This window comes from Anomaloglossus baeobatrachus, chromosome 8, assembly GCF_048569485.1.
Source record: "Anomaloglossus baeobatrachus isolate aAnoBae1 chromosome 8, aAnoBae1.hap1, whole genome shotgun sequence".
Taxonomy (NCBI): domain Eukaryota; kingdom Metazoa; phylum Chordata; class Amphibia; order Anura; family Aromobatidae; genus Anomaloglossus; species Anomaloglossus baeobatrachus.
Window position 1 is genome coordinate 219,222,501 of NC_134360.1, and position 25,290 is coordinate 219,247,790.

A 25,290-nucleotide genomic window follows, 5' to 3' on the forward strand; every position below is an offset into this window, starting at 1 on the left:
ATCCCGTCAGCTCCGTAATCCACAAAAGCCATAATAGGCCATGTATTCTCAGATAACGAGAGCTGACCTGGGATACAACACTTAGAGGGTGCAGAAGACGTCTCTAGTAACCCCCCTCTAATGGTTACTAGGCCAGGGAGTTTCCCTGACGACTAGGACACTTGTTGGCATAGTGCCCAGCCTGACGACATACGTAACATATAGGAGGACCAGATTTGCGTAGTCTGGAGAACGTATGACCTAACTCCATAGGAGTGGGAGATGTTTCAGATGCTGAGGAAGATGATAGTGGACCCTCAACAACTGGAATAGCCCGATGCTTAGGGCGTGAGGAAGAGACCTCGAGTCTACGTTCCTTATGGTGTACATCGATTCTCGTTGCTACTGTGATCAAGTCCTCCAGAGAAGCAGGGACCTCACGAGTAGCAAGAGCATCCTTGACATAGCCTGCCAACCCTCTCCAGAAGATAGGAATCAACACCTTCTCTGGCCAATCTAGTTCTGCCACCAGAGTTCTAAAAGCAATGGCATAAGAACTAGTGGATAACGAACCCTGAGATAGATCTAACAGTCTCAGGGCCGCATCATGGGATACCTGCGGACCCATGAATACCGCCTTAAGAGCATCAAGAAAGTCTTGATGTCTCAGAGTAACCACATCAGAGCGCTCCCATAGGGGAGTCGCCCATTCTAAGGCTTTGTCCTGAAGTAAGGAGATGATAAAGCCTACTCTGGACCTCTCCGTAGAGAAGCGAGAAGAGTTGACCTCTAGGTGTATCTGACACTGACTAATGAAACCACGACATGATCTGGCATCGCCAGAATATCTGTTTGGCAGAGCAAGTCGAGGATCATGTGCAGATGTCACCATGGTCTGAGGTTTATCCTCTATACTCTTGAGCCGTGACTCAAGTACTTGTATGTAACGGTGTAACTGCTGATATTCTGCCATAACTGCCAGACCCTTGGCTCAGTCCTAATGTTACGGGGGGCTGTCTGATAATAACCGAAAGGAGTATCAGACAGTCAGGGTCCACCGTGCAAAGACTTTGCTGCAGACTATGGCAGAGTGCAATACCTCTGTTAACTCACAGAAGGATATAATAAGTAAGTAAAGCAATTCCTCCCTTACTTGGAGGGTGTGTGGAATGATCTCTGTTAATAATCACAGAGACAAAGGCAATGTGTGCGAAATGGCACCTACCTAGGTCCGCTCTTCTAGTGGTGCAAAAGAGACGAACAGCAGCGTAAGCCGCACAAAGCTCCTACCTGCGTTCGCTCCACTAGTGTGCGAGGACACGAACCACTAAATATGGCACCTGCCTAGGTCCGCTCTTCTAGTGGTGCAAAAGAGACGAACAGCAGCGTAAGCCGCACAAAGCTCCTACCTCTGTTCGCTCCCCTAGTGTGCGAGGATACGAACAACTGCCAGACGCAGTATAAGGAACGTTACCCTAGCGGCAACGTCCACCTACGAGTAGAATCACAAGGCCCAGCCAGACCATGTGCCTCAGGCACCTGCCTATGTCCGCTCCCCTAAGAGGTAAGGATACGGACAGCAGCCGAAGCTGTAAGGTATAAGAACGCTACCCTGCCGGTAGCGCTCACCTAGCATAGACAGAGGAATGCCTAGAGGAACGCGCACAGAGCGTCTACTCATATGCATGAACCAAGAGGACTGAGCACCATGCGGCGTGCGTCAGGGTCTCATATAGACTCTGTGCCCCATCCAAGATGGAGGACACCAGAGCCAATCCGCTGCCAGAACGACAGGAGTGACGTCATGCTGGCCTATCACCGAGCAAGACGTCACAAGCACATGACCAGCGACCAATCGGCATAGAAGGTGTCAGAGACATGTGACCTCGTGTCAGCGATGATGTCACCCGCACATGTGCAATGGCTCCAAGATTGGACTTAGTCTCCGGCGCTCGCACATGTGCAGTAGCAAGAAATCTGGACTTAGTCTCCAGCGCTCGCACATGTGCAGTAGCAAGAAATCTGGACTTAGTCTCCAGCGCTCGCACATGTGCAGTAGCAAGAAATCTGGACATAGTCTCCAGTGCTCGCAGCAACCGTAACAATGAGGGTGTTGTAGATGGTGCAGTGCAGATGAAATAATAAAGGCGACACCAGGGGGTGCAGTTTCAAGATATTTACTCACAGTTCCTGGATTGTAGTGCACTGGTGCCTTTGGACAGCTGGAACCCACTGTCAGGGACCTCCGCCGATCCCTGGTAGATCTGGGAATAAAAGCCGGTGCACCCCTCTATTGTGTTCCTCTCTTCAGCTGTCTTCTAAGCCTTGCCTTTGCTGGATGAACCTGGCTTGGCCTCCACTACAGGTTCTGGACAAGAGGGCTCGCCTGTTGGAACTTCACCCTCTTCCCAGGGGTTCTGCAGTGGGCTGTGGCCCTGGGGGCTTGCAACCACCCTGGGCCTCGGTTTTTACTTTTGGAATTGACTTCTCTTCCTCCAGTTTCTAGGGACCGTCCCCTGTGTGCAGCTTGATCCCTCCACCGAATGACTTTGTGGAACAGGCCACCAGCTTAAAAGCTTTACAGTGGCCCTGGAATCCTTTCTGTATTTCTCTGGTGTGGTGTCACCTGGACCTAGCTGAGTCCCAGGGTGTTCACCAGGAAGCGTCACTTTCTCCTTCTTGCTCCTGACTGACAAGAGCACTTCTCTTCTACTCGTCTCAGCTCTCCTCCTTACTTCAACTCCTCTCAACTCACACTCACTCTGCCTCCTCTGCCTCCCGCAGACTGACTATTTAAACCTAGCCTATGGGAGCAGGGATGGGTCTTACGGCCCCCAGCATGCAGCCTGGGGGGGTTACTGCCACTGTCCCTGGTCCCTGTGTGTTTCTAACAATGGGTATATTGCAGATTTGCTTGTGGACCGGCGTTTACTCCTTTCCTTACCCAGGATGGGACATCACAACTCTGGCTGGGGTGCAATGTTCCTGTGGTGACGGAAGCCTCGGGCGCCACATGTACAGGTGGTACTGTTATGTGGCCGTCATCTGCCCTTTCCCATAGAGGTCAATGTCATATACAATGGTCTACATGACAGGACGGAGCACAGGAAGGCCACTCACATACCAAATACCACCCAGAGATAATCCATGTAGCTGTAATCCCAAGCTGCTCTCCAGCTGTTGGAGAACTACAACTCCCACCATGCTGCGACATGTGCTGTGAGCATAGTGTAGGATATCTCCATCATGTGGAAAACTGGAGGTATACAGGATAGATTATGGCTTTACAGATTACTGAGGATGCATGGGTTTTTCTTTGTCGCTCCTAATTGGGAGACCCAGACAATTGGGTGTATAGCTACTGCCTCCGGAGGCCACACAAAGTACTACACTTAAAAGTGTAAGGCCCCTCCCCTTCTGGCTATACACCCCCCCGTGGGATCACGGGCTCCTCAGTTTTATGCTTTGTGCGAAGGAGGCCAGACATCCACGCATAGCTCCACTGTTTAGTCAGCAGCAGCTGCTGACTATGTCGGATGGAAGAAAAGAGGGCCCATACGAGGGCCCCCAGCATGCTCCCTTCTCACCCCACTTTCTGTCGGCGGTGTTTGTTAAGGTTGAGGTACCCATTGCGGGTACGGAGGCTGGAGCCCACATGCTGATTCCTTCCCCATCCCCATTAGGGCTCTGGGTGAAGTGGGACTTTACCGGTCTCCGGGCACTGAGGCCGTGCTCCATCCACAGCCCCTGGAGGATCTGCTGGATACGGAGCGGAGTTTCCTCAGGGACAGGACCCTGCTCCATCAAGGTACTCCGTGTCCCCGTGCTTATCGCACGCACACTGCAGCATTGCTGGGTGTGTTAGTGCGCCGGGGTAAACAGCGCTGCTGCGCTTGTGCCGTTACTCACTACAGCTCTGCTGAGTGAGGTGACTTAGTACGATCGGCCGATCCGGCCGCGGGGGTCAGTTTTTACTGCGTCGCGGCTGGGATTTGTGGTGCGCCGGGGACTTCCGCGCTGGCCGTGCATATATGACGGCCGCGCTAGATTACTACAGTCCCCGGCTTTTGCGGCCTAGTTCGTATCGTTCCCGCCCCCAGACCTGCCAGTCAGGCGGAGGGCGGGACGCTGTACAGACCAGCAGCGCTAAGAGCTGGAGTCTGTTTTACATACTCCAGCCCTCACACTAGGCACAGTGGGACGCAGTTTCCCGCACTTTTGTTTGTGACGCCCACGGTCCGCCCCTCTTCACAGGACGCCGGCAGCCATTCCTGCCTGCACGCTGAGCTGCAGAGGGGAGACGGGGAGACTCAGACAAGGGATTCTACGACCTCACACCCGCTTTTCAGCGGGCGGTAAGCAGCCCTCAAGGGCTCTCCCCCACTTGTGCCATAGTGTACTTTGTATTTTGTGCTGGCAATACTTTGCACTGTACAGTCGCTGGTGATTTTCTGCTATATACCCTCCTTAGATTTCTCAAGGAGACAACAGCATGTCGTCCGCAAAAAGCAAAAGTGCCAAGGCACGGACTTTATATGCTGCTTGTACCGCATGTGGGGCTACTCTACCGGCAGGTTCCACTGACCCCCATTGTGTGCAGTGCTCGGCCCCTGTGGCAATTGCTCAGCCGGGGCCGCTGCTAGAGGTGACCCAGGGAGAACCACCTGTGAATGCTGTCCAGGTGACAGGGACGGAGTTTGCAGCTTTTGCTGACAGATTGTCTATGACTATGTCTAAAATTCTTGAAACATTGCAGTCTAGACCAGTAACTCAGACCATGGGCACTGTTGATTCATTGCCACCTTGTCCCCCTCAGCTGGACCACTTCCTAGCTCCGGGGGTGTCACATGCACCCCAGGGTGACGGCTCTGACTCGGACGACAGTCCCAGACAACCTAAGCGGGCTCGCTATGAGCGACCCTCAACTTCATCACACTGGTCAGGGTCCCAGCGGGACGACTCTCTGTGTGATGAGGCGGATGTAACTGATCAGGAGTCTGATGCTGGGGCTGCTCTCAATCTAGATACCCCGGATGGTGACGCCATAGTGAATGATCTTATAGCGTCCATCAATAGGATGTTAGATATTTCTCCACCAGCTCCTCTTGCGGAGGAGGCAGCTTCACAGCAGGAGAAATTCCATTTCAGGTATCCCAAGCGTAAATTAAGCACTTTTCTGGACCACTCTGACTTTAGAGACGCAATCCAGAAACACCACGCTTATCCAGATAAGCGTTTTTCCAAACGGCTTAAAGATACACGCTATCCTTTTCCCCCTGACGTGGTCAAGGGCTGGACACAGTGTCCCAAGGTGGACCCTCCAATCTCCAGGCTTGCAGCCAGATCTCTAGTTGCAGTGGAAGATGGGGCGGCACTTAAAGATGCCACTGACAGACAGATGGAGCTCTGGTTAAAATCCATCTATGAAGCGATTGGAGCGTCGTTGGCGCCAGCATTCGCAGCCGTATGGGCACTCCAAGCTATTTCAGCTGGGCTTACACAGGTCGACACGGTCACACGTACATCTGCTCCGCAGGTGGCACCCTTGACCTCTCAAATGTCTGCATTCGCGTCTTACGCGATTAATGCTGTCCTAGACTCTACGAGCCGTATGGCGGTGGCGTCAGCCAACTCTGTGGTTTTACGCAGAGCCCTGTGGTTGAGAGAATGGAAGGCAGATTCTTCTTCCAAGAAGTGCTTAACCAGTTTGCCTTTTTCTCGTGACCGATTGTTTGGGGAGCGTTTGGATGAAATCATTAAACACTCCAAGGGTAAGGATTCATCCTTACCGCAGCCCAGACAAAACAAACCCCAACAGAGGAGGGGACAGTCTGGTTTTCGGTCCTTTCGAGGCTCAGGCAGGTCCCAATTCTACTCGTCCAAAAGGACTCAAAAGGATCAGAGGGGCTCAGATTCTTGGCGGACTCAATCACGCCCAAAAAAGCCAGCCGGAAGAACCGTTACCAAGACGGCTTCCTCATGACTCTCAGCCTCCTCTCTCCGCATCCTTGGTCGGTGGCAGGCTCTCCCGCTTTGGCGACATTTGGCTGTCACAGGTCAAAGACCGTTGGGTGAGAGACATTCTGTCTCACGGGTACAGGATAGAGTTCAGCTCTCGTCCTCCAACTCGCTTCTTCAGAACTTCCCCACCGCCCGACCGAGCCGATGCTCTGCTACAAGCGGTGTCCGCTCTAAAGGCGGAAGGAGTGGTGACTTCTGTTCCTCTTCAGGAACAAGGTCACGGTTTTTACTCCAATTTGTTTGTGGTGCCAAAGAAAGACGGGTCGTTCCGTCCCGTCCTGGATCTAAAGCTGCTCAACAAACACGTAAAAACCAGGAGGTTCCGGATGGAATCTCTCCGCTCCGTTATCGCCTCAATGTCTCAAGGAGATTTCCTAGCATCAATAGACATCAAGGATGCTTATCTCCACGTGCCAATTGCGCCAGAGCATCAGCGTTTTCTACGCTTCGTTATAGGAAGCGAACACCTGCAGTTCGTAGCTCTACCTTTCGGGCTGGCGACAGCCCCTCGGGTCTTCACCAAGGTCATGGCAGCAGTAGTAGCAGTCCTGCACTCGCAAGGTCACTCCGTGATCCCGTATTTGGACGATCTACTTATCAAGGCACCCTCTCAAGAGGCATGCCAACACAGCCTGAACGTGGCACTGAAGACTCTCCAGAGGTTCGGGTGGATTGTCAACTTTTCAAAGTCAAATCTAACCCCGACCCAATCACTAACATATCTTGGCATGGAGTTTCATACTCTCTCAGCGATAGTGAAACTTCCACTGGACAAACAGTGCTCGCTACAGATAGGGGTGCAATCTCTCCTTCAGGGCCAGTCGCACCCCTTGAGGCGCCTCATGCACTTCCTAGGGAAGATGGTAGCAGCAATGGAAGCAGTTCCTTTTGCGCAGTTTCATCTGCGTCCACTACAATGGGACATTCTCCGCCAATGGGACGGGAAGTCGACGTCCCTCGACAGGGAGGTCTCCCTCTCTCAGGCAGCCAAGGAATCTCTCCGGTGGTGGCTTCTTCCCACCTCATTGTCAAAAGGAAAGTCATTCCTACCCCCATCCTGGGCGGTGGTCACGACAGATGCGAGTCTATCAGGGTGGGGAGCAGTGTTTCTCCACCACAGGGCTCAAGGTACGTGGACTCGGAAAGAGTCCACCCTTCAGATCAATGTTCTGGAGATCAGAGCAGTCTATCTTGCCCTACAAGCCTTCCAACAGTGGCTGGAAGGCAAGCAGATCCGAATTCAGTCGGACAACTCCACAGCGGTGGCATACATCAACCACCAAGGGGGAACACGCAGTCGGCAAGCCTTCTAGGAAGTCCGGCGGATTCTGACGTGGGTGGAAGACACGGCATCCACCATATCCGCAGTTCACATCCCAGGCGTAGAAAACTGGGAAGCAGACTTTCTCAGTCGCCAGGGCATGGACGCAGGGGAATGGTCTCTTCACCCGGACGTGTTTCAGGAGATCTGTCGCCGCTGGGGGATGCCGGACGTCGACCTGATGGCGTCACGGCACAACAACAAGGTCCCGGTTTTCATGGCACGGTCTCACGATCACCGAGCTCTGGCGGCAGACGCCTTAGTTCAAGATTGGTCGCAGTTCCGGCTACCGTATGTGTTCCCACCTCTGGCATTGTTGCCCAGAGTGCTCCGCAAAATCAGGTCCGACTGCCGCCGCGCCATTCTCGTCGCTCCAGACTGGCCAAGGAGGTCGTGGTACCCGGATCTGTGGCACCTCATGGTAGGCCATCCGTGGGCACTACCAGACCGTCCAGACTTGCTGTCTCAAGGGCCGTTTTTCCATCTGAATTCTGCGGCCCTGAACCTGACTGTGTGGCCATTGAGTCCTGGATCCTAGCGGCCTCAGGTTTATCTCATGAAGTGGTTGCCACCATGAGACAGGCTAGGAAGCCATCCTCCGCCAAGATCTACCACAGGACGTGGAGGATATTCCTATCTTGGTGCTCTGCTCAGGGAGTTTCTCCCTGGCCTTTTGCATTGCCTACTTTTCTTTCCTTCCTGCAGTCTGGGTTGGAAAAAGGTTTGTCGCTTGGCTCCCTTAAGGGTCAAGTCTCCGCGCTATCCGTATTTTTCAGAAACGCCTGGCGCGACTTCCTCAGGTACGCACGTTCCTGCAAGGGGTTTGTCATATCGTCCCCCCTTACAAGCGGCCGTTGGAGCCCTGGGACCTGAACAAGGTTCTAATTGCTCTCCAAAAGCCGCCTTTCGAGCCTATGAAGGAGGTTTCCCTTTCTCGTCTTTCACAGAAAGTGGCCTTTCTAGTGGCGGTCACGTCTCTTCGGAGAGTGTCCGAGCTGGCGGCGTTATCATGCAGATCTCCATTCCTGGTGTTTCACCAGGACAAGGTAGTTCTGCGTCCAATTCCAGAATTTCTTCCCAAGGTGGTATCTTCCTTTCATCTCAATCAAGATATCACTTTACCGTCTTTGTGTCCGCATCCAGTTCACCAATTTGAAAAAGGTTTGCATTTATTGGATCTGGTGAGAGCACTCAGGATCTACATTTCCCGCACGGCGCCTCTGCGCCGCTCGGATGCACTCTTTGTCCTTGTCGCTGGTCAGCGTAAAGGGTCGCAAGCTTCCAAATCCACCCTTGCGCGTTGGATCAAGGAACCAATTCTTCACACCTACCGTTCTGCTGGGCTTCCGATTCCATCAGGACTGAAGGCCCATTCTACCAGAGCCGTGGGTGCGTCCTGGGCATTACGGCACCAGGCTACGGCTCAGCAGGTGTGCCAGGCGGCTACCTGGTCGAGTCTGCACACTTTTACCAAGCATTATCAGGTGCATACCTACGCTTCGGCGGATGCCGGCCTAGGTAGACAAGTCCTTCAGGCGGCGGTGGCTCACCTGTAGGAAAGGGCTGTTTGACGGCCCTATCACGAGGTATTCTTTTACCCACCCAGGGACTGCTTTTGGACGTCCCAATTGTCTGGGTCTCCCAATTAGGAGCGACAAAGAAGAAGGGAATTTTGTTTACTTACCGTAAATTCCTTTTCTTCTAGCTCCAATTGGGAGACCCAGCACCCGCCCTGTTTTCTTAGGAAGTTTGTTTTTTTCGGGTGCACATGTTGTTCATGTTGAACAGTTCAGTTCTCCGAGGTTGTTTCTCGGGTTGAATTTGTATTTAAAACAGTTATTGGCTTTCCTCCTTCTTGCTTTTGCACTAAAACTGAGGAGCCCGTGATCCCACGGGGGGGTGTATAGCCAGAAGGGGAGGGGCCTTACACTTTTAAGTGTAGTACTTTGTGTGGCCTCCGGAGGCAGTAGCTATACACCCAATTGTCTGGGTCTCCCAATTGGAGCTAGAAGAAAAGGAATTTACGGTAAGTAAACAAAATTCCCTTCTTTACCATGCTGGCCCGCCTCGATGAGTCTTCTGCTGTTTTTTACTTGAAGTTTTAGGCGAGAGGAGCAGCCAGACAACCGCAAGAAGCCTTAGAGTGACCCAAAATAATGAGAGAAGTGCCACCTACCTAAGCCCTGTTCTGAACATTCACGCTCCGAGCTCCGGTCCAGGCCCCTCGTCTTCCGCCACCCGGCTTTGGAAGAAAAGTGGACTTTGCGCTGAGGATTTTCTGTATCGGCTCTTTGCGATACCACAGTTCTGGCCAAATCTTATTTCAGGATTCTCTTCAGTAACAGCAAAAATCATGAATGTAAATAAGTCCAGGAGTGCAGATATAGTGACTGTCAGATACCAGTAACCTGCTACGCTCTGCCTTCTGTCAGTAAATACAAATATCCAAGGGCTGAATACACGCAGGCGGTCAGACTTCTCGCAGCTGAGCTTTTGCTGCAATGCACAAAGTCTAGACCAGTGTTTCCTAAACTCCAGTCCTCATGGCCCCCAACAAGTCATGTTTTCAGGATTTCCTTACTATTGAACAGATGATGGTATCATTATCAAGGCATCACCTGTGCTATATTAAGGAAATCCTGAAAACATGACCTGTTGGGGGTCATGAGGACTGGAGTTTGAGAACTACTGGTCTAGACAATCATTTGTCACCGAACCGTCCGCACCGACACATTGTAGCAAACAGGGCAGTAAAGCTGCTGTAGCCAGCTCACAGAGGACCGCACTGACTGAAACAAGTGTCAACGTCTCGGGCCTGAGAAATGTTAGATTTCTGAGGGTTTTTTTTTTAGATTTCATCTATTAATAAGAATTTCAGTCACTGAAAGCAAGCAGAGATCTTATTTTGTGAGTATGACAACCCCTGTGAGCCCAGATTCTGACAACACCCTGTAATCGGGAGTGAGATTGTTTTTCCGCAGTGCAGGGGCCCCTGTGACGGCTTTATGTACAGGGGCCCACGGGTGATATCATGGAAAATCCTGGGTTTTCTTGTATTTTATTATGTGGCGCCCCCTGCTGGTAGTAGCTGCTCTGTTCGCCGGTCATCTCTAGGATTTGTTTGGTACGACTGATACTTTTTCTTTTTTTCCCCCTTAGATTTTGGACATCGTGAGGTCGAATATTCGCTCGGTTCTTCAGCGGGTCTGGCGGGTGTCGGACGTGGAGTGTTTACACTTATACCGGAGTTTTAACCGTGTGTTCAATCGTCTCCTGTGGAGTCACGGCCAGGGATTGTGGAGCTGCTTTTGTGACTCCAGGTACGCTCGGCCCACTCTCTTCTCTGCAGGGATGTACACGGTGACTACAGGCCAGATGTCGGGGATCACCCCTGGCAAAAATTATGGACTCCCCTGGCTCTGAGGATGTTCATTCAGTTGTTTACTTTTGTTAAAAAAAAAAAAAAAAAAGCAGATCACAGACATGGCACAAAACTAAAGTAATTTCAAATGGCAACTTTCTGGCTTTAAGAAACACTACAAAAAAAATCATGAAAATATAATGTGCAGCCAGTAACGGTTACTATTCAAAACCAAACAGGGGGAAAAATTATGGAATCACTCAACTATGAGGAAAAAATTATGGAATCATGAAAAACAAACAAACAAAAGAACCCTCCAATAAATCACTAGTGTTTTGTGGCACCACCTCTGGCTTTTATAACAGCTTGTAGTCTCTGAGGCATGGACTTAATGAGTGACAAACAGTACTCTTCATCAATCTGGCTCCAACTTTCTCTGATTGCTGTTGCCAGATCAGCTTTGCAGGTTGGAGCCTTGTCATTGACCATTTTCTTCAACTTCCACCAAAGATTTTCAATTGGAGTTAGATTCGGACTATTTGTCATTGACCTGATGTGTCTTCTTTCAGGGAATGTTTTCACAGTTTTTGCTCTATGGCAGGATGCATTATCATCTTGATAAATGATTTCATCATCCCCAAACATCAATTGATGGGATAAGAAAAGTGTCCAAAATTTCAATGTAAACTTGGGCATTTATTGAAGATGTAATGACAGCCATCTCCCCAGTGCCTTTACCTGACATGCAGCCCCATATCATCAATGACTGTAGTAAATTTACATGTTCTCTTCAGGCAGTCATCTTTTTATTGTTTAGCTTTTCTGTATGTAAATCCTATTTCCTTTAGGCGGTTTCTTACAGTTCGGTCACAGACATTGACTGCAGTTTCCTCCCATTTGTTCCTCATTTGTTTTGTTGTGCATTTCCTGTTTTGGAGACATTTTGCATTAAGTTTCCTATCTTGACGCTTTGATGTCTTCCTTGGTCTACCAGTATGTTTGCCTTTAACAACCTTCCCATATTGTTTGTATTTGGTCCAGATTTTAGACACAGCTGACTGTGAACAACCAACATCTTTTGCAACATTGCGTTTTGATTTACCCTCTTTTAAGAGTTTGATAATCCTCTTCTTTGTTTCAATTGACATCTCTCGTGTTGGAGCTATAATTCATGTCAGTCCACTTGGTGCAACAGCTCGCCAAGGTGTGATCACTCCTTTTTAGATGCAGATTAATGAGCAGATCTTATTTGATGCAAGTGTTAGTTTTGGGAATGAAAATTTACAAGGTGATACAATAATTTTTTCCTCATAATTCAGTGATTCCATATTTTTTTCCACCTGTTTGGTCTTGAAAAGTAACCGTTACTGGCTAGCACATTATGTTTTCATGATTTATTTTTTTTAGTGTTTTTTTAAAGCCAGAAAGTTGCCATTTGAAATGACTTTAGTCTTGTGCCATGTCTGTGATCTGCTTTTTTTTAAATAAAAGTAAGCAACTGAATGAACATCCTCAGAGCCAAGGGATTCCATAATTTTTGCCAGGGGTTGTAGTGTCTCTATACAGGATGTGAGGAGTGTGTGTGGAAGAATGGGCCAAAATCCATTTGAGCAATGCAGGCAACTAGTGTCTCCATACAGGAGACGTCTGGAGATATATCATGAACAAAGCTGAATGTACCAAGTATGAAATACATTTCAGTAATGTATTCAATACTTTTTCCCTGTGTCATTTCTCATTATTATGCATAACATTATGTATATACATCTATGGTTTGATTTCTTTGCCTGTGTGGATTGGATGGGTTGTTACCAACATCTGGTGAGAAATTCATGTGAATAGCACCTCTACAAATGTATTTGCTTAGAAAATGTGTGACGTGTTCAATACTTATTTCACAAGCTGTATATATATGTTAGTCTGAATTTATGGATGTGGCATTTGTGTGAACGCCAAATGTAAACAGTCGGACCCCAGTAATGCTGCACAGACTCGGGCGTTGCACGGTTCTGTTCTCTGCACACCTGGTTTAGGTGCGGTCTCTCATCTCTATTCATTCTTATTGTGTTTTGAGCTGAAAATGAATGGCACACATTGGATGGAGAGTACGGATCTTTCATGGATTATACCACCTGCATGAGAAAACAAAAATAATGGTGTGGTGGCTGCTCACGAGTGCCACCGTCCCAGTCTTAGGGGTACTTTACACGTTGCGATGCCAAGCGTGATAGTACCCGCCCCCGTCGCACATGCGATATGTGGTGATTGCTGCCGTAGCGAACATTATCGCTACGGCAGCTTCACACGCACATACCTGCTCGGCGACGTCACGAATAGAAGCGGAAGGGCGGAGATGAGCGGGACATAACATCCCGCCCACCTTCTCCCTTCTGCATTGCCGTCGGGACGCAGGTAAAGAGATGTTTGTCGCTCCTGCAGGTTTACACACAGCGATGTGTGGACCTGCAGGAACGACAAACAACATCGTACCTGCGGTCGACCCGACATTATGAAAATGACCGACGCTACACAGATCACTGATTTTCGACGCATTGGCGATAGTTTATCGTCGCACAAAGGATTTACACGTTGCGATGTCGTTACCGGCGCCAGATGTGCGTCACTAACGACGTGACCCCAACGATATTTCGGATGCGATGTCGCAACGTGTAAGGTACCCCTTACTCTATGGGTCTTCCAGATGCAGCCAATGGCATTGCTCCGCTATCATCTCCGGGCCCATAAGGAATCAGTGAGGCATTGGTGCCTGGCACTGGCCGGTGGGACATTTCAGAGTCTGACTCCCAGGATTGGTGTGGGGCCCCTGCCTTTCGAGAAGTTATCTTATGGTTTAGCCCTGTAATCTCTACATTCTGCCATCCTGGGAGGTGATCATGTGACATGAAGTGGACATGTGCCGTGACGGCTTCCATCTGCATCCAACACCATTTCTTCTATTGTCATTGTCTAATGATTGATACTTCTATCTCTGGCCACGTGGACTAAGCATCAATCACTTCTTGCAAGACCAGAGAGGCGAGTCACTGAGGAGGAGGAGAGCAGGTGAGGCCAAAGGTGCGGTCAGTAGTGCATGCTCGTGGATATCCACATGTCCAGCATGAGGGGAGACCACATGCCACGTACATGAGAGCGTGGAGTCTAGGGGACACTCAGATTAGTTAGTGTCGTGCATTCAGCTTGACAAGTCAGACTTCCATTCTCATAAGTGATGTGATTCGGCCGCTTGTCCTGTGATGGCGCCTTTGCTTCCCGCTTTTCTGTCGTTTCATATATTTGCAATTAGCGCTCTCACAATAAACAAACCTAGGAGAGGTGACTGCGCTATAAGGCAATGTCCGGGCCTTGCAGCATGAACAGAGATAAATGCCAAGATATAGATTGCTCCAGACTCAGCCAGCCAAAATCTGCTCTACACTAAAGAGGGGCAAACACCCGAAACATGAAGAGTTTGGTAAGAGATCCCATTTACATAGGTTTCTCCCATGGAGCATTGCCCGTACGCTGGCACTTCCCTTCTTCTTACCACCACATAGGCTAAGACCCAAGAGTCGTAGCCCAGGAGACTGGACGGCAACTATGACCGTTTGACTGAGATCATGTGTAGGTCTTGCTCTCTGCTGATGAAGAGCAGATACTCTACTGCAAACTGAAGGAAGCTTCTGGATGTTCTCCAGCTGCCTTGTATATCCATGGGTTGGCTAGTGCTGACCATGCGGTGTCTGAGCACACTGGATGTGGGACCTCACTTGCATTTTCAGCACCTATGCACAAAGTTGCCTTTTCATACTTTTAAGCAGCGCACTCTCTTAATCTGGTGCTTTTGGCTCTGATGGACAGTCTTAAGGCTGAAGGTCCGGTCAGTATAATATGGAGATCACCTTCAGTTTATGCTGAATGGTTTTACTGCGTGTCCATCACAAGAACGTTTCTGCATGTGGTTCCCTCCTTGTCGGATCGGAGGAGGGAGGAGTGCATGGTCATCAGGTTTCCAAACCTCTTGCTCTTCTCTGGGAGGAGTGCCGATTTAGACTGAGCCCCTAGTTTCACTAAGTGGAAGCTGGAGCACGACAGGCTCGCCCCAAGCTTTGGGGAGGAAAGGCCACCGATCCCTGATCCCCATTGCAGCCTTCTGGTTTGGAGGGATGGGGAATGGTTCATTGGAGACCATTCTCTGATTTTAGTGGGTAGCGATCGACTCTATCCTTGTGCACACCTAAAATTCACCATGCCTTGTGCTGAGTCCCAGCATGCAGCTAACACACTCCCCGTAATTGTAGACCTGCATTGATAGCGAGACTGTGACGCTAAAGCACTAGGGGGCACAAATGTGCAAGAAGGATGTCAGGCACCTAGGTGTAATGAGGTGTATGACCGCTAGAGGCCATAAGTACCCTAGTATGAGAGGTCTGCAGAGTAGTTGATCAAACTGAGTCAGAAGCCAGGAGGTAACGTCAATACAGAGGGAGCGAGAGAAGCCGAAGTCACATGAGAACTCGGGGTCAGTAGCCAGGAAGGCGCATCAATAACCGGAGGGGAACAGAAACAAGGTCAGGGTATGAGCCGGAGTCAGAGGCCAAGAGGACTTGTCAGGGACCATGGAGCACGCAGAGCCGGAATCACAGAAAGTCGAAGGTCAGGGAAGCAGGGAGTGCAGTCAGAAGGAGGGGGAGGAGAGGGAATGGGGAACAGAACTAAGGTAGTAGGACAAGATCAGAACCACTCACGGGAACCAGAAACACATACTGTGAAGCAGGCGGCAGCGTTCCAGGTGAAAAGGCTCCAAGATAGGGCAGAGCGATCACTCGGAATGAGGCACGACCAAATAGGCTCCTCCCACCGGGCCTAGAACCAGAAAATACAACACACACAAAACATATTGGCTCTGCATGAAAGCAGAGCCACCAGAGAATCATGACAGAGACCATGGGTATCGGTAAATATCTTCATGATGTTTGTGCACCAAGACGCTCTTTTTTAGGATTGATACAGGTGATCCGCGGATCGTCCCCCAGTGATCGCACTACTTCATCCCACCGTTCAGCGGCCACTATGGGTAGAAATGTGGTATGACAGGCTGTGCCTGCCAGAGTAGGATTCACTGCTGTGTGGCCCTTTCTTCTCTGGCTTTTGGTGAGGTCCCGTATTGACCCTCAGTAAATTTGGACTATGAGGTTATTTTACAATATGTCAGATTGATCAAATGCGATTACTCTGCTCGGAAAGTTCACAAGTTTTACTTTACTAATTTTTTTTGTCAAGTTCTGCAGAAGTTTTTGTACATTTAATCTTTTTCTTTCCGAGACACTTGCGATGGCTTTAAACCTCCAGGCAATTTTATTATATTTTTTTTTCTTTAAGAGAAAACTGTTTACTTTGAGCGTCTTTCCTCTTGTTTGTGATGCCGGCTGCGTACTCAGCACCCGGAACATTTTCTTGCCTCCCATCTTGGCTGTCATGACATTTTTCCATTAGAGACTATTGGAAGTTGCCCAGAAAATTACCTTACTTATATCACGCTGCATAATACGCTGCATTTTTTTTTATGTGAAACTTTCCTTCCAATGACTCTTTTCTTTGTGGAGCGATTTGGCAAATATGTGGAGGAGGGAATATTAAAGAATTGGCTTTTTATCAGAGGCAGAAAGAAAAGAAAAAGAAAGCCAGCCATGATCTACATTCAGACCTGAAGTCCATTTTCGAGAAGAGATAAGTTCATCTTTTAGGCTTCGGTGTGAAGAAAAAAAAAAATATAAAAATATAGAAACGAAATGACAAAAATAATGAAAATAGAATAAACTGCTGTAACCGCGACTATTGAAATGTCTGAATAAATTGCACACGACAGCGGCTTACTGCAAGTCATCAGCCAATGGAAACGCCAACAGCCGGCTCGGTGAAGGGGCAGATGTATCCGGACAAAAGTGTCTGACAGACAAGATGGTTCTGTATTTTCACTTTCTGATTGGATTATTAAGGGCTTGAAAACATTCTTCAGTCTAATGCTAAGAATCCCGAGCCGAGGAGAAGAAAGCCCGCGGCTGGCGCCGGTAATCCAAAGTGGAAATGCCAATCACAGTAAAGAAGGTCTTCAATGTATGAGCTAATAACCCGAGCCCCGGATAAGACTCCCCCACCACCGCCGCCATCTCCCGAGATGCAGCAATCTTCACCCGGAATGATCCTGTGTACATGGCTGAGACATGCGCCAGCTCCTGGTCAACAGTGCGTTGGGCCACCAGTAAATCTGTGTTTAGAAGGAGTTTAACATATTGACCTTTTATTTGTCTGGCAGATTTGGGTGTTTAATATTCCCCGTGCCCGGCGCGTCTTTATCTCAATGCTGATCACTGAACTGAACTCCAACCTCCCATTGTACCATCTGTCCTCTCTGTGCTGCGGGCTGTCAGCGTGCCAGGCTGCCGCGCTGGTGCCACCAACAAGGTCACATCACAGCGAGTCACCGAGCCTGATCCCAGCTATGTGTTACAGGAGCCGGACCCGCCACAGAGGGACACTATGCGGGAATAATTTACTGCTCCCGTGTAAAAAATATATATATATATATATATATATATATATAAATAAATAAAATCTATAATAAAAATATATATAGAAAAACAACGCAGATATTTCATACCTTCCCTGAAAATGACAAGGATTGTATACATTGCCTAGGTATTCAATAGAATGCCAGGTTTTCATACATTGCCTGTAACATACTGTATATATATATAAAATATATACACTATATAGATATATATTATTTATATTATTATTATTATTATTATTATTATTAATAATAAAAACAGCACATAAAAAACAGAAAAATTATATCAGGTGCAAAATCCCAACAAACATTAATTCCTTTAGCAAAATCTGAGCAAAACAAGGAAGGCAGCATCCAAAAATAAAGTGAAAAAGTGGACTTTATTAGTATGATGTATTAATGAATTTGTGTCTTAATGATACATTTCAATCTAATTATGTATCACCCCTATAAATAATCCCTGGTATCTCACAATAGTGCTCGATAAAAGACGGTCATAGCCGAAGCATCACCACGTCGTATGGGCTAATAAAGTCCATACTCCAAAGACATACTGATAGGGAATTTAGATTGTGCTCGCCAATGTGGACAGTGATGAGGAACGCTATGAGTGAATTAAATATTAAATAAATAAATAAATATAGATATATATATATATATATATATATATATATATATATATATATATATATAAAATAAAAGATATCTAAATATATATATATATATATATATATATATATATATATATATGTATATACAGTGTATATACACACACACAAACTGATCAACATTGAAATTAAAGTGGTGGAGTGATGGAAGTCACAGGATGGAGACGTTACTGATCTGCAAGTGATGAAAAAGTGGAAGTGATGTTATCAAATCATGTAGATTTCTCCAGTCTGAGCCTTGTCAGAAATCTCAGCACTTGGCCTTGACTGCTATCTCTGAGATCATTAATGGTCGGCTGAAGAAGGTTCTTCCACTGAATGTACAAATTACCAGGATATGCTGCCAGCAGCTCCTGTGTTATCACCAACCAATTATGTCCCCTGTTGTGCTTGATGCAGACAAGTCTGGGGACCCTGCAGCCATGGAAGACAAGTCCAGAGAGGCTGCAACTGGAGGAGACTAGTCCGGAGACACTGCAGCCACAAGAGACAAGTCCGGAGACACTGCAGCCATGGGAGACAAGTCTAGAGACGCTGCAGCCATCGTTGAATGATTAGGCACCGCAGGCTGCTCACAGTAGTACACGAAACATGTAGTCTGGTGTTTTGAGAGAAAAAAAAAAGATCCTTGGACACTTTCACATTCCCTCCTGAAGGCTTCTTAATGGCGTTGCCTATGTGGTCTCCAGACAAATCTCCGGTGGTCATTGAATTCTAAGACAAAAGTGGGACTCATCGCTGAAGAAAACAAACGTCAACTCCAACCTCCATTGCCATCTTGCTCTACATCAGGATAGCCTTTTAGAGTGGTAGCGCGATGTCAGCAGACACAAACTGGATGCCCCGTAATGCTACAGAGCTGCGGGCCGAGTGCTGAGGAGCAGAAGTCACCACCAATATGCTGATCCCAAAACTGCAGAGTTCAGATTTCTGGTAACATCAGCACAAACACTGCGCCCGCTGGGAGCTTCATAGCCAAGAAGCTGCAGCAGCCGTACATCACCAAGCACAATGCCAAGTGAAGCCGTCATCACCGGTCTCTGGAGGAGATGTGTTCTGCGCAGTGACAGATCACAGATGAACTAAAGTGAAGACTGTAAGCCTGGCCTCTCCCCATCATCAGGGTCTGACCTCACAAATGCTCACCTGGATGAAGGGCAAAAAGGCCCAACTCCATTTAAATGTCTACAGATGTTAAGTGTGGAGTCAGAATAGTCTCTTGAGGTGGGGACACCAGATTAGTATCTGCATCATTAGATCTGGATTACATCCATCCATAGATATCTAGAATGAATGAACGTTTATGACTACCAAATGACCAGATGTCCTGGATTATGAGATGGTCATAGCAATCCGTATACTTAAGGGGGCTTTACACGGAATCGATATCGCTAGCAATTTCTAGCGATAGCGAGCGTGTAAGTACCCGCCCCCGTCGCGCATGCGATTGTTTGTGATCGCTGCCGTAGCGAACATTATCGCTACGCAGCGTCACACATACTTACCTGGTCGTCGTCGTTGCTGTGACTGCCGAACAATCCCTCCTTCAAGGGGGAGGGACGTTCGGCATCACAGCGACGTCACCGCAACGTCACTAAGCGGCTGGCCAATGAAAGCGGAGGGGCGGAGCTGAGCGTGATGTAAACATCCCGCCCACCTCTTCCTTCTGCATTGCGGCCGGCGGCAGGTAAGGACAACATGGATAAACAACCCTTACCGATTATTGAGTTTGGGACGACCTCTCCATGGTGAACCATTTTTGAGGTCGCCTAAGGTCGCTGGTAAGTATTACACACTGCGATATTGTTAATGACGCCGGATGTGCGTCACTAACAATGTGACCCCGACGATAAAACATTAACGATATCGTAGCGTGTAAAGCCCCCTTTAAACTTCTCAACTCAGGAGTCTCCAGAAAATGGTGTCATCTCTGAGTCCCATAGGAGTGGGCAAATTTCCTGTGCCCCATTGAAAGCATTAAGAAAAACAGTGATTCCAGAAGGTTTCTTGTGGTTCATCTCCTTGGGGAGGTGGTAACAGAGTCACTGAGGGCCGGAGAACAGGTGGAGACGCCGTGCTCTGCAGTGGGCCATCAGCACGGCTACGATTTCTGGCAATGCTGTGCCTGTGCCCAACCACTCCGCTCATCCTGGATGGTTCTCAGGTTTTCTGACTTATTAGACGCTCGATTATACTGGCACCCAAGACAGAAATGGCTGAAAACAGAAAGCAAAAGATTGCATGCACCACTATAGAGCAGACTGTTTCCGGTTCCGTTGTGCCCGGTGGTGCCATATTTCCCAATTTCCAGACACCGGCGCCTTCATCAGTGATGATTTTTACCTTCTGACAATTCAGTTATGATAGAAGCGGCTCAGATCTATCAGGTTGATTTTTTTTTTCGTTTTATTTTACAGAGTATTTCTTTTGTTTTTGTTGACACACATCAAATAGAGAAGAAGCAAATTGATCCGTGGGGACGGCGGTGCGCACTTCCCTTCAATCAGAGTCATTTCGAGTACATAAATGTTCTTACACACGTGAGATTTGGGAGCCGGTCCGGCAGTCAGAAGAAAATGGAAATCATTAAGTTTTCATTACACTGGAAACAGGCCGGAGTCGCCAAATTTATTTACTTAAATGTTTTTTTTCTGTTCCTTTTACGCTCTTTTGATCAGCGCTCGACATCGGACAATTGAATTTTCTTCGGTTACATATTTGTTATTAGTTTTGCCGTGATTACGCCGCGCTGGATTCTGAAGTTTACTTGGAATCAATCTAGATTTTCTCTCGTCATATTTCATAACTACTAAAAGCTTTTGACAATTGCTCTCCGAGTGATCGCTGTGAATGGCCGCCGTGCACTGAGCTTCAGGGGACACGTGAATAACGAAGCTGCGACGAATCCTAAAGGGCTGTGTGCTTCCGGAACCCCATTTTATGCAGAATTTATAAAGAGGGGTCTGTTTAGGACCCCAATATATTAGCTATAGAGCCTCTGGGAGGACTATATATTAGTGAGCCTCTTGATTTCCATTGGAGTCACGTAATACTTCAGTTCTCCTGTGCGGGTGCTGCAGTGAGACTCAACACTTGTTGATGGATCCCTAAGCAAATCACTGCAGATCACTGATGCCTAAAACAGACGAGCAATTTGTGATCAACTGTTGTTGAGTCATATAATATGTATAAAATTAATATACAGTATATGGCAACATATCCTGGATTTGTGCATTCCGTAACCAAGAACCAACAAAAACATTAGTGCATGCCCTCATCATCTCCCGCCTCGACTACTGCAGCCTCCTGCTTTGTGGCCTCCCTATCAACACTCTCACACCTATCCAATCTGTCCTAAATTTTGCTGCCCGACTCACCCACCTGTCCCCCCACTATTCCCCAGCCTCTCCTCACTGCCAATCCCTCCACTGGCTTCCTATTGCCAAAAGACTTCAGTTCACTAACCATGACCTACAAAGCCATCCACACCCTGTCTCCTTCATACATCTGTGACCTAGTCTCCCTGTATTTACCTGCAGGCAACCTCAGATACTCACAAGACCTTCTTCTCTACTCCTCTCTTATCTCCTCTTCTCACAAATGTATACAAGATTTCTCCCGTGTCTCCCCCATACTCTGGAATGTTCTACCCCCCAACATATCAGACTCTCGCCTACTTTGGAAACCTTTGAAAGGAACCTGAAAACCCACCTCTTCCGATAAGCCTACAACCTGCAGTCACCCTCAGACCAGTACACCACTGCACAACCAGCTTTGCCCTCACCTACTGTATCCTCTCCCATCCGCTGTAGACTGTAAGCCCTCACAGCCAGGGTCCTCTCTCCTCCTGTACCCTCACCCATCCCCTGTAGACTGTGAGCCCTCGTGGGCAGGGTCCTCTCTCCTCCTGTATCCTCATCCATCCCCTGTAGACTGTGAGACCTCGTGGGCAGGGTCCTCTCTCCTCCTGTACCCTCACCCATCCCCTTTAGACTATATGATCCCTTGCAGGCAGGGTCCTCTCTCCTCCAAAATAGGGATCTTTAATGTGTACCGGTCATTTCAGGTGACTGTTCAGAATAAATTGTGCGCTTATTAGCAATACTGAGCAGTGTAGCTGTGAACTCAGCTCTTGTGTGAGATAAAACATTTACTAGAAAAAAGCAGAATAAAAACCATTATACAGCAGTTCTAAGCAAGGATGTTGGGAACTCAGCATTAAACAGGATGACAACTACTTGGACAAACCCTACTCATTCCCCTTGTTCACCCCCGTAAAAATAAATAAATAGGCCGCACCAGAGGTGAGTATTGGCTGCGATTTTAGTGATATCTGAAGTCGCGTTCTCGGGGCCCATGTGACAATGTAATGACTCGTGAACCCAGGGACCAATCAGTCTTGGCTTCCTTTCCTCACCTTCAGACGTTTGAGTAGGATGTAAGCGCTGCGCTCTCAAATGTCAGATGGCGGGGAGAAGAAAGCCAGGACTGATTGGCCATGGGGCCCGCGTGTCATACAAATATCACATAGGCGCAACTTCAGACATCGCTGGAACCGCGGCTGCACTGGAGGTGAGTAATCTCTGGAACCGCGGCTGCACTGGAAGTGAGTAATCTCTGGAACCGCGGCTGCAGTGGAGGTGAGTAATCTCTGGAACTGCGACTGCACTGGAGGTGAGTAATCTCTGAAACCGTGGCTGCACTGGAGGTGAGTAATCTCTGGATCCATGGCCGCACCAGAGGCGAGTAATCTCTGGAACCGCAGCCACACCAGAGGTGAGTAATCTCTGGAACCGCGGCTGCACTGGAGGTGAGTAATCTCTGGAACCGCGGCTGCACTGGAGGTAAGTAATCTCAGAAAACCGCAGCTGCACTGGAGGTGAGTAATCTCTAGAAACCGCAGCTGCACTGGAGGTGAGTAATCTCTAGAACCGCGGCTGCACTAGAGGTGAGTAATCTCTGGAACTGCGTCCGCACCAAAGGTGAGTATACTCTTATTTATTTTTACAGGGTGAACAAGGGGAGTGACTAGGGGTTGTCCAAGTAGTGGACAACCCCTTTAATCTGGATTGAAAAAAATTCTTACTAGAAATCATCATCATCAGCATGAAGGACAATATACCTCAGTACTGAGCAGTGTAGTTGTGAATCCATCATTGTGGTGTGATAAACACTTACTAGAGAACAGCTGTACTCTCTTTCCCATCATTGGGGTGCAATAAACACTTACTAGAGCACAGCTGCCCTCTCTTTATCTCTCTCACCCTTCTTTTTCATACACAGCTGTAATCTGCTCTCTCATTGAGCCGTCAGTACCCAATTCATCTTGGATTCACAGTTTCTTCACTTCTGCTATTGATTTCTGCAGCTTGTTGAAATAACATTGACCATTTAAGTCCTATCCTGGGATTCCCCAATATCGGGCAGGGCCTCCACTTTTGGATGGGTGTTACGTGAGCCCTGCTTCTTTTCAGCCCACGGTTTGGCGCCGTTGGCAACCATGTGTATATCTATAGGAAAGCTGGATGCCGCAGCTCCCTCGTTGTGGCCATATTGGTGGTCACTCAGCTTTCCTAGGAGCGGACCAGTCTGCGCTGAATTAGTGATGTTTATTGTTTTTTTCGCAGCTTTTCTCCATCTGTCGCCTTTGGCTTCGTGTCTATGGGTCTGTTCCAGCAGATCGCGGAGAGGTCACACGTCATATTCCTCCCCTCGCTCGGCTAAACCTTCTGTTTCGTATAACGCTCATGTTTTGGCATTTGTGTCCGGGAACATGAGGTCATTTGTGTTTTCTTTGCCAGCAGCACCTCGTGGGAGACGATCTTCAGCAAAAGCACCGAGGTCGTGACACCTGATCAGCTCCAGTGTTGTCATCGGCTGGTCCAGCTCTGCAAAAACTGCCTGCTCGTGGTTTACAAATATGCAAGCGATTCTCGAGGCTCCGCGGTGGGCGCAAGTCCGGATGGGAGCGACACAAGGTATTGATTATAACCGTAAATATCTTCCCTGTAAATCCTGCCGCAGCCGGGGTCTCGGTGATGGAAATACCGCGCTGCCCTGCTTACGCACCGCACTGTCCGGAGGAGCGCGTCTCTCAGGACACCGCCAACATGTGTTAAAATCATTTTACAGATACTTGCGCCGCGGCCGAAAAACCACCGCCTGGAAAGCAAGTGCAGCCCTCTCCCCAAAGTGAAAAAATGCAAGAAGAGCTTCCTCCCTAATAAACCACATTTATATCTTGTATAAAAGATTTCAGACATTAGAGACGGGTCTTGTCCAGAGCTGTAAGTTACACGATGCTAATGAGAAACAGATCTGTACGAAATCTGCATTCCAGGAAGATCTCGCTGTCCCTCCTGATAGTGCACAGTATGACCATCCCTGTGTTTTACAGGCTGCGGGCAGCGGGGGCAGTGCTGCACGATCTACACTCTGTACATATGTATATTGCCACTTATAGTGATCAGCGCTCCAAATCCACCGCAAAGACAGATTTAAAGTGACCCTCCACCCTTGAGCTGACCATTTTCCTGTATAGTCCTCCTACCTGGTGCCCCCCATTTGTCTCCTCTGCTAAGAACGGCGTTCCTTACCTGTTACTTCCATCCCAGAAACTTGAGAATCGTATATCATATTGCCGATCGAATAAACAAGGATTTTATGTTAAGTTTTTGCACAACCCTTTCCCACAAAGCTACATATCATTTTCCTGTTGCAGTTGCAGGCAGTCAGCTCTTGTGCTCCCTCCTGTTGCAGTTGCAGGCAGTCAGCTCTTGTGCTCCCTCCTGTAGCAGTTGCATTTGGTTAGCTCTTGTGCGCCCTCCTGTGGCAGTTGCAGGCAGCCAGCTCTTCTGCTCCCTCCTGTGGCAGTTGTAGGCGGTTAGCTCTTGTGCGCCCTCCTGTGGCAGTTGCAGGCAGCCAGCTCTTCTGCTCCCTCCTGTGGCAGTTGTAGGCGGTTAGCTCTTGTGCTCCCTCCTGTGGCCGTTGCAGGAGGCTCAGCTCTTGTGCTCCCTCCTGTGGCAGTTGCAGGCAGCCAGCTCTTGTCCATCCTCCTATGGCAGTTGCAGGCGGCCAGCTCTTGTGCGCCCTCCTGTGGCAGTTGCAGGAGGCTCAGCTCTTGTGCTCCCTCCTGTGGCAGTTGCAGGCAGCCAGCTCTTGTCCATCCTCCTATGGTAGTTGCAGGCGGCCAGCTCTTGTACACCCTCCTGTGGCAGTTGCAGGCGGCCAGCTCTTGTATGCCCTCCTGTGGCAATTGCAGGCGGCCAGCTCTTGTGCACCCTCCTGTGGCAGTTGCAGGAGGCTCAGCTCTTGTGCTCCCTCCTGTGGCAGTTGCAGGCGGCCAGCTCTTGTGCTCCCTCCTGTGGCCGTT

General features: G+C 48.6%; 1 protein-coding gene across 3 annotated transcripts in view; it reads left to right on the forward strand.

The window, feature by feature from the left end:
* Positions 1-25,290, forward strand: part of TTLL7 (tubulin tyrosine ligase like 7) — a 144,434-nt gene that overhangs the window by 104,043 nt on the left and 15,101 nt on the right. For 2 of the 3 annotated variants that reach the window (XM_075320226.1, XM_075320225.1), the window contains 2 exons: positions 10,481-10,641; positions 23,720-23,896. In XM_075320226.1, the coding sequence (XP_075176341.1) occupies positions 10,481-10,641; positions 23,720-23,896 (338 nt within the window). The remainder of the gene's footprint in view (positions 1-10,480; positions 10,642-23,719; positions 23,897-25,290) is intronic. The other variant, XM_075320227.1, reaches the window with a different exon arrangement.